Source organism: Rhea pennata, chromosome 5 (genome assembly GCF_028389875.1).
Source record: "Rhea pennata isolate bPtePen1 chromosome 5, bPtePen1.pri, whole genome shotgun sequence".
NCBI lineage: Eukaryota > Metazoa > Chordata > Aves > Rheiformes > Rheidae > Rhea > Rhea pennata.
In genome coordinates this window covers 34,028,826-34,045,890 of record NC_084667.1, presented here as the reverse complement: position 1 = coordinate 34,045,890, position 17,065 = coordinate 34,028,826, and the positions used below count along the sequence as shown (strand labels likewise).

General features: G+C 33.9%; 1 protein-coding gene and 1 non-coding gene across 2 annotated transcripts in view; both read left to right on the top strand.

Annotated features, from left to right (window-relative positions):
* IPO7 (importin 7) overlaps nt 1-17,065 on the top strand; it is a 38,335-nt gene that overhangs the window by 9,690 nt on the left and 11,580 nt on the right. The window contains exons 3-16 of the mRNA XM_062575887.1: nt 1,731-1,884; nt 2,263-2,421; nt 5,218-5,374; nt 6,007-6,096; nt 6,526-6,620; nt 6,717-6,801; nt 10,888-11,022; nt 11,835-11,934; nt 13,030-13,106; nt 13,488-13,604; nt 14,420-14,509; nt 15,037-15,202; nt 15,777-15,937; nt 16,193-16,321. Of these exons, the coding sequence (XP_062431871.1) occupies nt 1,731-1,884; nt 2,263-2,421; nt 5,218-5,374; nt 6,007-6,096; nt 6,526-6,620; nt 6,717-6,801; nt 10,888-11,022; nt 11,835-11,934; nt 13,030-13,106; nt 13,488-13,604; nt 14,420-14,509; nt 15,037-15,202; nt 15,777-15,937; nt 16,193-16,321 (1,715 nt within the window). The remainder of the gene's footprint in view (nt 1-1,730; nt 1,885-2,262; nt 2,422-5,217; nt 5,375-6,006; nt 6,097-6,525; nt 6,621-6,716; nt 6,802-10,887; nt 11,023-11,834; nt 11,935-13,029; nt 13,107-13,487; nt 13,605-14,419; nt 14,510-15,036; nt 15,203-15,776; nt 15,938-16,192; nt 16,322-17,065) is intronic.
* Nucleotides 14,711-14,892, top strand: LOC134141728 (small nucleolar RNA SNORA23). Its single transcript, XR_009958710.1, has one exon. It is a non-coding gene; the product is annotated as a small nucleolar RNA SNORA23 (small nucleolar RNA).

Genomic DNA, 17,065 nt, shown 5'->3' with positions numbered 1-17,065 from the left:
TCAGTAATTTCAAATATTAGAAATAGAAGAGAAAAATTCTGTCATGTGGAACCTTGTTGATTTGCACGTGAGCTATTAGCAAAATTGGATATTGAATGTTGGCAATTCCTACCAATCACCTTAAAGCTATTAGAATTAGTTGAGAGATTTCTAATGGTTTCTTACAATTCAAGTAATGTGATCTTGGTCACCTATTTGGATCTTTCAGCTAGTAAACTATTTTATTATATTCTATATATTATAACACGAGCCTAGCTTGCATTTTTGTCTTATTACTTTCATATAGCTTTTAGAAGTGTCAAAAGGATCCACACTTAACATATTTAAAATGCAAAAAGAAGAAAGGAGGAAATTTGAGAAAAAGCTCTGAAAATTCACTCTTACTGTAAGCCAGTTAAAAGATGAAGCAGTCTGTAGAGAGTTAAACCAGCTCCTATAACTCATAGTTTACAAACAGTGCACGTTTTGCAAAGTAGTTAGTGGGATGATGTATTCCACTGAGGACAAACTGAAGCCTGCATCAGTTAAATGTTGTCATGGCATATATCTACTGAGTGTTTCTTATCTTTTGCACTGCAGTGAATGATTGTGGCTATGTTTTAGTCTGAAATTTAGAATGACTCACATTCAAAAAAGTTTGGCTATTCTTGTATTTGAGGTTTCTGATTCTTTTGATCTTTTTACCTTTAGTTTTAAGTTAGAACTAATTAACCTCCAAATCTATATTTCTGTGACTTGGATTGTCATATGTATTCTTCTGTAATACAGTTCATTTTGAGGAAGGAGGATGGTTCCTAGTTGCAGAAAATGGAAAAAGAGCAAAAGAAACAGTCTTGACAAGAATTTTTGTTTATAGGCAGATGTACATAGGCAGGCTAGTTTGAACATGTTAATTGCTGAAAAGGTTAATTTCTGCATTATTTCCACATGAACGGAAGTGCACGGCATGGTCTCTGAATCTTTACAGTGATAGAATAACAGCATGCGAAATTTGGGAAGAGAATTCAGTTTATGAATTTGTATATAGAATTAGATTTAATAGCAGCTTTGCTGCAAGTTTGTTTGTAATTTGAGTTTTCCTTTTGCATTTTGTAAGTCTTTTTCTTTTCAAGTGTTGTAATCTATATTCTGCCACATAAGCAGTTTGGACTTGGTTGACAAATGGCAAAAGCAGGCATTTATGCCAGCAAACTGATTGCTCCTAAGAGCTGTGGCCTATAATCTTTGTATAGAGCAGCTCTGTTTCTCTAATGCTCTCTTCTATATCCCAAATATAATTACATTATTTTACTTACAGAATAAAAGGAGTATTTTGGATATTCATTCTTTTTGTTTCAATGAAAATGGTGAGAAAATAATTATAAACAGTTTTACTGAGATGTATTGCTAAAAGCTCCACAAGCTTTTATCTGTAGCACAGATGAAAGCAAAATAATATTTCATACTGAATATTTCCAGTACTAGTGAAAATAGTAGTAATATTTTCATACTGAAACACATTCTTTACAGAACTAAAAATGTAGACATCACAATAAATGGATAAGAAATAATAATACAGTAAATCAGTAGGTTAATAATTTGCATGTTTTATGTATCTTGATTCTCAGTGTTAGAAATGGTCGGTACAGTTGCTTGTTTCAATATGTTTGATTTTAAAATAGGTTTGTCTGCAGGATGAGTGTTTTGTACTTTGAATGGCTATTGATTGATTTGTTGCTTTTATCTGACAGGAGTTATCTACTTGAAAAATATGATAACCCAGTATTGGCCTGATCGGGAAACTACACCAGGAGAGATTCCACCTTACTCCATCCCAGAAGAAGATAGGCACTGTATTCGTGAAAATATTGTAGAAGCCATTATTCATTCTCCTGAGCTGATTAGGTATACAGTTTTAACCTGTTTCTGACCTTTTTGTAACTAAGATCACCTACATTTAAAGTGTTACTGTCATATACTGTTGTATCTTAAGCGTAGAAATAATGTAGACAGAAATTCAGTTTTCAGTTTGTGCAGCATATAGAAATATACAAAATCATTTAAAAGAAAAATGTGACTCTGTCACTTCCTTTTATGAAATTCCTCAAATGGAGAACACTACACAAAGTGCAGAAGCCAAAGTGGGGGGATATTTCAAGTTTTGTTCTGAAAACGAGGTTAAGTCTGAATTCAGGCAAAATTAGCTGTTTAACCCCCCCCCCCCCCAAAAAAAAAAAAGTTAATAGTAGGAGTTAATTTAACCATTGTGCGTTTGTTTTGCAGAGTACAACTTACAACTTGCATTCACCATATTATCAAGCATGATTACCCTAGTCGTTGGACTGCGGTTGTAGAGAAAATTGGTTTTTATCTTCAATCTGACAACAGTGCTTGTTGGCTTGGAATTCTTCTCTGTCTTTATCAACTTGTGAAAAACTATGAGTAAGGGTTTTTTTATTTGTTTTTTAACCAAAATATAGAATGAATACGCTTGTGTATTACTTGTATTCGGTGTGTATATTGTAACAGTGTAAAATTGCATGTTGGATTGAGCAAAGGTGATAGAAGTCCAAGTTTAGTAACTACTGTTGACTGCTTCTTATGCAGATGTTGGTTTATACATTGTCTTCACCAAAAAAGTCCAGAAAAATGCTTCTAGTAAAGATTGAGAACAGAAAAAGAGGATTTCTTTAAAGTCCTAATTTGGTAGATGCTTTATATGAATTGAAGTGATATATTAACATAAATCACATAGTAATAAGAAAGTCTGCTCAAAACCATGCAACTTAAAGAAAATAGTTATTTTTTCAAGCTAGTTTTAGACTCTTAAACAATTCATACTCTAGGTATCCGCAAAAAAAATATTTTAACGTATAAAGGTTTCAAAGTGTGAAGTCTCAGATACTAGGAAATGTCAGAATTAGCTGCCTCGGATTTTGATTTAGTTCTCTGATATCTTTTGATAGCCTCGTCCAATCTGTGATAGGAAACCTGTATCAAAGCCCACCGTTCTCCTATATGCAATGCACTGGGCTGGCGTGCAGGAAGATGTTCTTAGCTCTGTACCTTGTGGTAGCTTGGAGCTCTAAAGATGGAGTTGCTCTTTGAGAAGTCAGGTGAAGATGAGCAGCTTGCTGGCATGTGCTCATTAAGAGAGAAGAGGTGCTACCTGGAGTCTGGGAATTGTGGTAGGATGTGCTGGAGGAGTCCACAGACTAAAATCTTTTGAAACACGTATACATAACATTATTGTTTCAGATACTTGATTTAAAATGTTGCTTTGAAAACTTCCATTGCTAGTTTAATTTCATGAATTGCACGTAAATTAGTGTGAAAAAGATGAATTTGATTCCTCAGAAAATTCTTATTTATAGGAATACCAGAAAGACCATAATAACACATTTGAGTCTTTTCTATTGTTGAAAACTGCAAGGTCAGCTAGGAAAGGAAAATAAACTCCAAAATTTCTCACTTTATTTTCAGAATAAATAGGAATGCACAGCAGAGATCAATGAGATATAAAACATGGAATGTTCACTGGCAAGGTAGTGAATTATGAAGCTTATCCTAATCCTTATTTAAGGAAGAATTTTATATGAGCACAATCATTAGATGATTAAGTATAGTTATCAAGTTTGTTCTTAATCTTAGCTGGTCAAACACTAACTGAGGCCAGCAACCATTTGTACTTGATTAATTTTCTAGTGAAGTCAACAAGGATCAGTTTTGCAAATTGTGTGCAAGTGTGCACGTTTGAGTGACGGTACGCATGTAAGCAGGTGTTTAAAATCCACGTTTGGGTTTTTTTTGGAAAAAAATCCTTTCTGGGTAATATTACAACTACTTGAGTTGTAAGAATCTTTAGCTTTTGAAAATCATTTCTTTTATCTCCCTCTTTTTTTCTTAATGTGGAATGTAAATATGTTGGGACTTTTCAACGTATTTTTCCAAATCCAGCAAACAAGTTCAGGTGATTCTTTGTAGAGTCATTCTGAGTTTCACTGAGCAACATTTAGTCCTTATATATAGGCTTCTGTTTCAGCAAATATGTGGAAACTATATTATTTGAACAGGATTTTGGAGCTCAGTTCTGTAGTTGTTTTAACAGAACGTGTCATTTGACAGGAGAGTGAATAGAATTTATGGTATTGTATGTTTCTCCACAGTGGTGCTGTTAGAGGGGACTGGGCATTAATTAATGTTTATTATTAGTGGAAAGTCCACCAAAAATAAATTTGGAGGGGTTAGAGAGAATGACAAAAACAACCCTCCCATAAGAGCCAAGGAATGTTATAGTATTAACTGCTTCAACAAAAAAAATTACGTTGTACATTCTTACTTGGTATTTTGCTTTGTTCTTACTATCATCACAGGTACAGACTAGATCCTAGTCTGCTGTGCTAACTCTAGAGTCCTTAACTTACAGAGGAGAAAGTCCTTAAGAGTGAGGCAGAAAATTTCAAAGTGTAGTTTCATTTCATTTCCTTTCAGAAATTTTGAAATTCTTTGAGAAGAGAAATGAAGCTTTACTTTCACCATAGGCAAAGTGGAGAACTATCACTAGCGTGTAAGGCTCAGGGGTCCTATTTCAGAGGGTATTTTTAAAGAGAAGGCTGCGTTGTGTCCATCTAAAACCCTTAAAGCCTTCATTCTCAATCAAATTGTTAGATTTGGGCAAATGAAATAGGATGCGGAAAGACCTCTCAGTTTACTTTGTTCAGTTTCAGTGAAGTAATCCAGGTTCTGGAAATACTTTGGTAAACTGCACTCTGATAAATACCTTTCTGGAATTTTACCAACTAGCCCAACATCTGCCATTCCTGGTTATAGATGTATCGCTTTTCCTTGCAGTTATTACAGTGCTTTGGTTGCATTTCACCATAGTAATGTTGTGGCAGAACATGGTGTGTAGTATTTAAAGTAAGTTAGCAGGAGTGCGTTACCAGCAGAAGACTAACATGGATCTGTAGCAGAATAATGGAAGCAGAGCAGTTTTCTAACTGGCATTTTGGCAGTAATGTTGCCTCGTTGCAGCTCAGTTTCAAAGTTCTGTAACAAGATGTTGGTAGGGTTTTTAAAATCTTATGTTCTTATAAATTGTAGTATAACCTATAGTGTCTACACTGGGGAAAGGTTAACTTTTAAAATAAAAAATATTAAGTTAAAAACATTAAAAATACAACTTAAGTTTTTTAAAAGTTTTAAGATTTGTGAGACTAATTTTAGCCTTTTCTAAAGGTACAAGAAACCAGAGGAGCGGAGTCCTTTGATAGCTGCAATGCAACATTTTCTACCAGTTCTGAAGGACAGTTTCATTCAGCTCTTGAGTGATCCATCTGATCAGTCTGTCCTCATCCAGAAACAGATCTTTAAAATATTTTATGCACTTGTCCAGGTAAAAATAAATTTTATATATTCTTGATAAGTAATTTAAATTCAGGCATTACTATTTTTCCTTGAAGTAGTAAATAGAAATACTAGTGATATTAAATTACATCTGAATAATTTTCCACTACTACTCAACTGTGGGAAGAATAGCAGGTTTTTGTGTGATGAATTGTTCTGTGAAATCAGTAGTATACTTTTTCCTCGTCAGGTATAGATGGATGTTATGCATGCCATCCTGTAAGCCAGGGTATTTGCTGGAAAACAAAACCAGCTTTCTAGTCTTGGATTGTAGAGGCTACCCTACATAGAATTACCCAAGTAAATGTGGCAATTTGGAAGGAAACTGTTAATATACTGTTTATTGCTTTAGAAATTAGAGTAACTTCCATTTTAAGTATTTTCTTAGTGTTGCAGAAGCAGAGTTGGAGTAAAGCTCTCGAGCGCTACTGAGGATATAGAATAGGTTGCATATGTTCTTCAGACTGTTTTTAGGTCCTTTGCTAATCTTTCATGGTAGCTAATTATACATAAATATTTGAAAAAGCTAAAATTAATACTGAAAGAAACTATTTTCAAATTGCTTTCTACTAATTTATTTTTCTTTTTTTTTTTTTTTTTTTTGTTATTTTAAAAAATAAGTATACATTACCTTTGGAGTTGATAAATCAGCAAAACCTGACTGAATGGATAGAAATCCTGAAGACTGTTGTGGATAGGGATGTACCAGCTGTAAGTGGCTTTTGTATATTTGTCTCTTAAGTCCAGATATTTTTAATTTCTTAGGAATTTTGGAAGTTTAAGTTTTCATTTCTGAATTCTACTTCCTCCATAGGTACCAAGAAAAAAAATTGTTATCTAAGTATGGTGATTTAAACAGACTAGATAATTTAAAAAATGTAGCTTGAATGGTAGTTCTGTTTTCAAATTATAGCATAATTTATTGTGGCTTCCTGATTAAAGAATTTGTTGACCATTTATGCTACAGATATCATGAGATTTATTTATAGATTTGCTGTACTTTATACTTCTGTTAAGTTAGAAATGTGATATACAATTGTGACTGTAAAAGAAAAGCCAAATATACTATTTAGTTGCTCAAAATACATGTAATTTCAACTCTTTGTGAGTAGTAGGTAAATAAATGTTTTCTTCCTGAAGGAAACCCTTCAAGTTGATGAAGATGATAGACCCGAATTGCCTTGGTGGAAATGCAAGAAGTGGGCTTTACATATCTTGGCTAGACTTTTTGAGAGGTAATTTCTCTTCTGTTACTATAAAAAAAAAAAAAAAAATTAGGTTGGTAACATATTGCTACCCACTTGAATTTGCATACTTGCTTCTAATTCTAGATATGGAAGTCCTGGTAATGTTTCCAAGGAGTACAATGAGTTTGCTGAAGTTTTCCTGAAGGCATTCGCTGTTGGTGTTCAGCAAGTAAGAAACACTAAATGTGTGAGATTAGGATAAATATAGAGTTAGTAATGATTTCTTCCTGAAAAAACTTCTTACTCTTCTTCACAGTTGTTTTTTGTTAGTGGGATGGATATTACTGGAAGCATTGGTGTCTGTGGGGGAAAAGTGAAGAAATTAAAGCTTTTTAATGTGAGCCCTGGGACAATCCACTGAAAATAGCCTGTGCAGCATGGATAATCTGTAAATAGAGTATATTCTGGCTTGCAAATGAATTTTAGATAAGGACTTCCCCCCCCCCTTCCCTTTCTGGAAAAGATATTTATAGTATTTATGGTGCAGTTGACCCTCCTAGTTACCCCTTAACACTTTTAGCTCGAACAGTACAGGGTTTTTTTTTTACTTGTAAGTCAGTGATTGTTCGTAGATACTAAACCTCCTAACCTTCTGTGAAGGCATGATCCAAGAGGGGCTGGTGCACAAGCAGGTAAGTCTGGTTGCTTTTCACTCTTATCCCTGTCTAGAGACACTTTTATAGGAGCTGATACCCTTTATACACAGGGTGTCTTCTGGACCACTGCAATTTATAACTTGGAATATTAATGTAATGTCAGATTACCTTTGCTTTACCTTTATTGGAGCAACTTCAGGATAGTCAACTGTAACTCACGTCAGCAACCTCCAGGAAAAGGGCAGAATGGATTGGTGGTGCAGTAACTATCACCTTACCTCTCTTTAGACTACATGTATTACAAGTCAGTAACTTGAATATTTTGAACCAGCAAGAAAATTCCTATGAAAATCAGGAAAATTTTAGATCTGATTTGCAGCTCCTGGCTATACTGCTGGTTCGTCTTTTTTTTTAAACAAGTTTGTTCATAAGACTTAAAGTAGCTTTTTTTTTTTTTTTTTTAAGACTTGAAGACTTTTTTTTTTTAAAAAAAAGCTGTATTGGCTCGTAAATCTGCTTATTTAAAAGTGAGTAGACTGTAAATGTAAACAGACAATTCACTTACGAAAACAACAATGAGGACAGGACTCCTAAAATTCCTTCTTTTAATCATGAGAAGAATAGTCTGTAGTTCAGTTGCTTAAATCTTTTCCTAAAGAAATTATAGTAAGTTACAGACTTAACATTTAAAAGAGGAAATTATGGAAAACTTCCCAAATATACGTGCCTTCTGAAGGTCATCCATAGTATCGAAAGGAGCACAAAATTTCTAACATGTTAAAAACATATCTCAACATTTTACTCAGACAAGTGGAGTCTGTGCACTCCTGCTGAGATGCCTGTACCTGTGGATGAAGTCCTGCTAAACAGAGTTAGTACATATCCTTAAAGCAGTGTTGGGTGTGTTCTCAGATAATAACAACCTCTGACAAAGACTGCATGGAAAAAGAATTTTTTGAAAGATAAAATGGTACAGCAAATTTTTTTCTGAGGCTTTCTTTGAGATCAAATTTCTTCTTTGTTATTTTGTCTAGGAAACACGAGGGATTCAAGTCTTTAAAGAGAACTGCTGCAAAGCAGTGTTTTAGAGTCCTTACAGCTTCTTTTTATACAATAATGTAAGCTGTAAAGAGATACAAACGATTCTTAAAGCGTTGTCCTCTATTTCTGAGCAGAAGGTAAATCTTGGATGTGTTCTCAAGGAATTGAATCTTTCGGATAAACACTAGGGAAGATTTTCAAACAGGATGCATTTCTTTACAAAAAATTAGAGATCTGTGAAATACAAAATACAGTTTCTGACCGGATAAGCTCAGCTGAGTTCTCTTTGTTCTCTAAAGTGCCCGCACCCTTTTACTAAAGGAATAATAGATAAATATGCAGTGTGGAATTGCAGCTTGTTTGAGTATAAACTTGAAACGCACTGCTAATATTGTTTTTATGATTATTTCTCATTATTCTGTTCATCTGTCCCTCCTAAAACTTCTTTTATAGACTTGTCACCAACAAAAAAAAAAAAAAAAAAAAAAAAAGAAGAAGAAGAAAATTCTAGTACATTCAGCCATTCAGCTGAATTCACGTAGAACTTTCTTAAGCTTGGCCAAAACAGGCTAAGCTATCTAGCTGAAACACCTTGATTCTTCTCCCTCATGTTAACAGACTGCGTTTAACTATTAACAGATTATTAACTGGAAAGACCAATTCTTGGGCCACAAATTTGTCCTCACTTTTGAAGACCCATCTTTCCTTAAATATTGATGAGTTCAGGCTTTTTTTCTGTACTGTCTTTGTTACACTGGAGGATCTCCCCTAAAAACATGAAAATTCATTTCCTTCAGATAATTCTAAAATTCAAATATACCAGGAAACTAGAGCTTCTTGCATAAGTTTTCCCACAGAAAACATTGTATTGTAGTACTATATGTGAAATCTTATTTTGATTAAGTTGCAGGATTTCTTCTGCCTAGAATAAAGAACCTCCAATTTATATTTTAAACTTTTCTTGAGGTGCTGCTGTGGTATGATTTGGGCAATGCAGCCCATCTCAAATCCATGTATTATAGAAGTTCATTATGTGATGTTAGTAATATGGTCATGTCTTGGCTTATGTTGAAATTATAAATACAAACAACCAATCTGTAAAATGTACTGTAATGTACTTCGTGTAATATAACAAGGAATTTCGGTCTTCCATTTGTTTTCAAATTATTTCTGAAAAGATCATATTTAAGGCATAAAATCAGAGCAGTTAAGTATGTCCTTGACTTGTTTGGGTGTTCACTTTATCAATTTCTGTGCAGATATTCCAGATTCTTTTTAATGATTAACATTCTGCTTAGTTGTTCTAACTTCAAGAAGTGTTAATCTCATCGTTTATTAATATATTCCACTAATTTTGAACATTCCAGGCAGTCATCTGTCACTTCAAGGTACCTGTTTCAAAGAATTATTTTCTTTTAGTTCACAAGAGATGAAAAAGTAATTCTGACATATATATTATTTGATACACTCCAAGTAGCTTCAAGTCTCAGAGCAATTAGTAAGTCATACTGTTCTATCCTAGGTCAATATCTAATGCCACCAAAGCATTTTACTCAGGTGGAAGTAACAATTAACTGCTTTTGTAAGACAGGAGGCTTAAATGTGAGTGGATCAGTGCTTGCTGTACTTTGAGGACTAACATGTGGATCTAGATCATAAAACCATTTGTAAAGCTATGAAATTTGTGATGAATGGATGCATTTCCTCTTTAAACTCATGTGCAGAGCATTTCTTCTGTGAGAAATGCGTCAGTGCTCATGTAATAAATCTTACTAACGTAATTACTTTTCAAAATAATGAATCTCATTTTTCCCAAATATTTTTAGTGATACTACAGATTGGTAGATATATCTGTTCAGTTCCTTTAATCCTTCACTGTTTTTGTTTTGTTTTTGTTTTATGTAAAAAATTAAAACTGAATTTGTTACTTCTCTCTAGTTTTGTGCTGCGGCTCTTGAAGAGCAGAATTGCCACTGGCTTCTATTGGGCTGCAAGGAAGCCTCCTTGCATATCAATACCAAACTTTTCCAATGAGATGAAATTTAAGCACTAATAATGTTTCCATGAATGTCATGTCTTTATCTGTGGAGAGACGTGGACTTTCAAGAGTTTTAATCCTTATAATTAGTTTTAGATTCCCCCGCCTCAGAAAAATTTGGGCTAGAAAGCAAAGATGAGAGAGGCTGGTTTGACATTATTCATGTTTGGTGTCACCTTTGTAACGCTGCATATAGGTATGAATCGGTGGATTGCCTGAGTCTAGAGTATTTTATCCACCCAGTATTTAGGCACATATACCTGCCCTCAAAGAATTTCAGGACAAAATAATAAACATCAGGGAGAAAAGCCCCTTAAACCATGGTAGGAATTAATTGGCATTAGAGGTTTTTTTTGTGATTAGAAGATTGTATTCTTAAAGGATGTCTGTCCAGCAGACAGGCACAACTCCTGGTAGGAGCTGTGAGCTGCCTTGTAAAACAAACGACATGTAGTTGATGGATTAAGTCAACATCCATTTTAGTCTAATATATAAGTTGGATTGTGATGAAGGGTGGAATTCTTCAGGTTAAAATAGTCTTTGCTCTGTATAAACTTTTGATGAAATCTGTTTGTTCTAGGTTTTGCTGAAGGTGTTGTATCAGTACAAAGAAAAGCAATACATGGCTCCTAGAGTTCTGCAGCAAACACTGAATTACATCAATCAAGGAGTGTCACATGCTGTCACCTGGAAGAACCTGAAACCTCATATTCAAGTAAGCTGTTTTCTGGGTTTAATACTTGAATATCTCAATATACATTAATCAGTCTATCGTACAGTATCTCTAGCCTTAGCAGAATTTAAGTTTTTATGGGTTTATGTTATAAATTACTGATGAAAGGAGTTTAAACCTGTTCGGTGAAGATTATCTAGATACATTACAAAAGCTGGCTAATTACTTTTCTCTGGATCAAACTGTGATATTTCTTGCAAACATCTGTGCAGATACAGTTATTTCTAGAAGCTTATTTCTGTGCTCTAAGTACTGTCCTTGATTTCTATTCTATCTCTTAGTGGGATCATACAGCTTAATTTGAGTGGTGCTTTTGAAATTTGAACAGAATTTTAGCATATTTACAGCATCAAAGTAGTCTTGCTGCCTGAACAGAGATTGAGAAGTACTTGAAAGTTAAAAATTTTAAATAAAATTGACACTGCATGTGAGATCTTCAAATTAAATGATTTGGTGTCAATCCTTGGTGTTTTACTATTAAGGATTATATAGTGTAACAGAGCAACACAACAAATTCCGAGGTTATAATTACTGAGTTTATGCCATTAAATCATCCCTATTTGCTGTTATCCAAAGCAAACTACATAGTTTGCATTGTATTGTAGTTCTACCTTAGGTTAAAATATACTGGATTTTCTTTCTTTAAGGCACTGTATAAAATGATATGTTGGAATAACTTCAGAGTGTTACCATTTTGAATCAAAAGTGATAGGCACAAAATCTGGTTTATGTTACATACAAGACAATATAGAGATTGCTTGAGAGCTAACTTGCTTTCAACATTTTTTTTTCAGGGAATTATCCAAGATGTTATTTTCCCATTGATGTGCTATACAGATGCTGATGAAGAGCTTTGGCAAGAAGATCCATATGAATATATTCGCATGAAATTTGGTGAGAATTTAAAATCTACTCCCTGTGTTAAAATACAGCTTCACGCAGCCTGTGTTTTTGTAGTTTTTTGTGAAAGCAGAGACAGCTTAAACGTAAAAAGAAAAAAAAAAAGTTTGTATTAACCAAGTAATACTTCATATAGTATAGTTAGCTTTGGATATCCTGGTGTAAATAACAGGTAAATTATATCTGAACAATGGTACACTTGTTTCTGCATTTGAAAAATCAGTTCATTTTGACAATTACAAAATTTTTGTTAGATAAATCGAACAGTCTAGGTCTAGCTTACAGTAATTGCATATGTTTAATGTTATTAAATTTTTACAGCAGCTTTTCAGGCCCTAGATTTTTTTTACCATGTTAAGGAATTTCAAACGTGGTTTAGCTCAGAATAGATTTACCATCTTGGTAAATAAAATATCATCACGATAAATAAAATATTATGAAATAAGCTTAGTATTCCAGACTTTTGTCTCTTTTCCCTTTTTTATGGCTTGCTGAAAAAAAAGTTTGTTCTTGGAGTTTGTTTATAAGGCTGTGCAGTCCATTCAGACTGAGGAAGAAAGAGGAGACATTAGACTTTCTGAACAGAAGTCTTCTTTTCTTTAGGACTTCTGTGTGGCTAAAACAAAGAATGTTGATGGGTTTGGAGGTGGGGGTTGCCCTCAGGTCAGAGGAAGTCCTATAAAACAGTACAGGTATTATACAGGGCTCTGATAGTTCTCTTTGCTGAGAATTAAGAAACTAAGCATTTTGACTCAACCAGTTGCATACTTGACAGCAAATAACATATTTCACTATATCACTGTCTACTTCTGTGTCTACAAAAGATTTATTCTGAAAATAGGCCTTGCAATTTGAAATTAGACATAGAGCCAGTGATAATGGAAAAGATGAAACAGCTGTATGTCAGGAAACTCCAAACTTGTGTTACAGTTCCTTGGTCTTGATATCTGTAATAGGAAAGTGCAATTAACCACCTGAACAACCTGGAAAATTATTACTTCTTTGTTTTACGTTAGGCTATTAGATGACTTTAGCATCATGAGTTGTATTAAAGGACAAAAACTTATAGTTGTTATGTTTACTTAATAGATGTATTTGAAGACTTTATTTCCCCAACAACTGCTGCTCAGACACTATTGTTTACATCATGTAGTAAAAGGAAAGAGGTAAGATATTAAAGGATTTCACTTCATTTTAAACACATACGTGACCTCAGTTTAGTTGATACTCTGTTTTTTGCTGAAACAGCTATTGAAAATTTTTTTGCTCTCTGTCATACCATAATACACTAAAATTTATAATTTTTCTCAAATTCTATTTGACACTAGTCTGTCTATGTGAGTTTGAGTTTGTATTTGCCAATTCCCCAGAGGCCAGGATATCAGCAATGTTGTATATTATAGCAGAGACATAAAGTGTTAGCCAAATTCTGGACTTGGAGGAGATTATTAGATTTACACAATTTGTCTCATGTACCATTGTCGGTGCTCTGAAATGCTCAATTATTTGAAATAATTTAGCTAACACTATCCTTGCGTATAATCTAGGTCTTGCAGAAGACAATGGGATTTTGTTATCAGATCCTTACAGAGCCAAATGCTGACCCTCGTAAGAAGGATGGTGCTCTACATATGATCGGCTCTTTGGCTGAAATTCTTCTAAAAGTAAGTGTAATCAATCTGGCAATTTATTTTTTATTTTATTTTTGGTTCTCTACTTTCTTTCATTCGTTCAAGTAATTTCCTTCCTAATGGTTTAGAAGAAATGCAGATAGCTCTTTGAATTTACATCTTTTGGAACAGACATCACAGTCCGGTTTTTTTCAGCTGTTGAACTAGTTATTTCATTTTTGAACAGTTGTCAACTTAATTACATAAGTTTTATCAGGTCCTGTTCAAGTTCGGGTGACTTACTGCTTGAAGATCTTAAGTTATGTGATGCTTCTAATAAGAATTGCTGCACAGTTTCCTTTCCTGATTGTAACTACTTTATTTTATTTTATTTTTTATTTTTTTAAGTGCAAGGAAGTAAAAAGATCCATTGAAGCTGACGTTTTAGTGAGATCTTTTGTGTGTATAGAATAGAGGAAATAAATTAGCAGCTTTGCTGAATTAGAATGGCAGATGAGATGAAGGGCATTGTTTTGTATTGTTAGCACTATGACTCAGAAGTTTTCCTGAACAATTTTGCTTTTGGTGTCAGAATAACATACTGCAAAGCAAAAGATGTCTCTAGGAGTCAAAAAAATATATGTTTATTTTTGTTTAAAGTAATGAAAGCGAGTTCTAAACATGCAGCATTCAAATTTAGTTACTGATGTGGAATTTTAATGTCGATCAATAGCTTTTTAGTAAGGGGGGGAGATTATAAGGGTTTTGTTAGGCTGTTCACACGTCAATATATGCTGTTATTTATTGGATTAGAAGTGCATTTGTGTATAAAATTACAAACTGATGTGTTTATATTAATACTCTGGCAGAAGAAGATATATAAAGATCAGATGGAATATATGTTGCAGAATCATGTGTTTCCGCTCTTCAGCAGTGAACTGGGTTACATGAGAGCACGGGTAAGAAAAAGATCTACTGTTAAGATACTGTCTGTTCCGACTGAAGAGTTTTAGGGATACTTTTTAAATATTTTTTTTCCTCTGAGAGATGCTTTTGTTTGTACCTTTTCTGTAATAAATTGTATGCTTATTTTAGTGGTTACTATCAGTCTTTATATATAGTGTGCTCTTAAATATCAATTGTTTGGCTTTAAAATGGCTGCAGAACAGTGTGCATAGTTTCCCATCTGTGTCTAGTGGTATGGTGTATATGTGTTCTGCATTTAGACCATACTGCTCACACAAAACCTGTGGCCAAAGATGAGCTTGAGATCATAGTACTGGTCTAGTGATGTCTGGAAGACAAGCCTCCCACTGACCAGCCTCCAGACTCTCAGACATCTTTAGTTAAAAAGCTTTCAATATCTTTATTTGACCATAGTTGTAGTTCAAATTTAATAATAAAGCCTATTGGTTTTGTATACAGATAGTCATAATCCAGTTTGTAGTTTACGTAACTCTGAATTCATTCAGTATCTTTTTTTCAGGCTTGTTGGGTACTCCATTATTTTTGCGAAGTCAAATTTAAGAGTGACCAGAATCTTCAGACAGCCTTAGAACTCACAAGACGATGTCTGATAGATGATAGGGAAATGCCTGTGAAAGTGGAAGCTGCCATAGCCCTTCAAGTTCTGATCAGTAATCAAGAGAAAGGTATCCCTCTTTTCATAAAGCTATAGGAAGCTTACTGTACTTTTAAAAGATGTTTTCTTTAAAAACACATTAACTTACTGTTTTAATGGAATAGGCATTAATGTAACTACACTCAGGGAGGTTACTGTGTGGTTGCCTGATGGTAATTTGCTCCTCACAATTGTAATTTTTAATTATTTATTTGTAATTTCCAGCTGGCTGCTGTTTTTATAAGCAACATAATCATGTTTTTAAAGTTCGGATGAGTGAAATTAATCTATGATTTCATGATACAATAAATCTAGTTTCACAGATCCTAATTATTGAATCAGAAATACAGTGGCTGTATGAGTGTATCTGACTCCATATACATTCGTTCTTCATGTTCAAATTTATTAAGAATAAAGTTGTTTGTTCTGACGGGCTTTACATTGCTTAGTATTCCTGAAGCTGGCATTAAATACCACAAAGCAAGCTTAAATTCTGTATCAAATGCTTTGGAAAGTTGCCAAAAATGCTTATATTGACTTTCTTAATGTTACTGTGATATTGTAAGAATGATGTCAATTCATAAATTAATTTTTTTATTTTACAGCTAAAGAATATATTACTCCATTCATTAGACCTGTAATGCAAGCTTTACTTCATATTATAAGAGAGACTGAAAATGATGATCTTACTAACGTGATTCAGAAAATGATCTGTGAATATAGTGAAGAAGTTACCCCAATTGCTGTAGAAATGACACAGCATTTGGTAAGATTTTCTGGTGACTTAGAAAGATGTTAATATGTGGGAGATTGGTATTTAAAACAAAGGTAGTTGACAGTCAGTCGAATCTTATCAACTTGAAAAACTCGGGCAGTGAATTTCTAATATTCATATACGTATTTTTAGCAGATGTCCTCATAAAATTGGTTATGTAGAATACAAGACTTGTACAATCATTCTTCATCTTCAAGCACATCCTCATTGAATGACATTTATGGGTTGTTTTCCTATTACATTTAGGCAATGACATTTAACCAGGTGATACAAACTGGACCAGATGAAGAGGGTAGTGATGACAAAGCAGTGACAGCAATGGGAATCTTGAATACTATTGACACACTTCTCAGTGTAGTTGAAGATCACAAGGAAGTGAGTAAAAATGTTCATTGACTAAGACACTGAAAAGTCTTTTGTAGTTACCGTGTACCTGACATTATCTGGAAATCTATTCTTTCAGCCAAAAATCTCTTAAAACAAAACAATGGAATACTTATGAAGCCACAAAGATGAAACAGTGGGCGTTTCTAACATCATAAACAACATAAATGCTGCCCCAGTATTTCTTGTAAAAATCCACGTTCTTGTTCAAACAGGTGGAAGCTGTTTTTCAACAACCTGTGTCTGCTAAATGGAACTGTGTCAGTTCTTCTGGAAAAAATATTTGATTTCGTAGTGTCTGCCCTTGAAACAAAAGAGAGCGAGCTTCAGTTAATTTTGAGTATTAACTCTGCTGACTTAGTTTGTCCTCTGTAACAGTATCAGTGTCTGCAAAAATAGCTGTTGTGACTATGCTAAATGATAGATTTGTTTACTTGCCTAATCTGTACTGCTGAACTCTCCAATGTGATGCAAACTATATTATTTAGTTTTATTGTACTGAGCAGACTAACTTCTAGCCAGAATATAGCTTGTTCAGAAGAAGCTATGGCTGACTAAAATGCTTTTTGGCAAAGTCAGCTGCTGTTTTTTTGATAAATACATTACAATTTTTCAATGACCAAGTAATTTTCTCTGAGCTCTGAAGGCTTGACTAAGGAAGCATCATGGGAATGCTGTCTGCCCAGGGTCAGAACCAAGTGCTGCCATGCAACAAACAGAGGGCTAGTTTTACTT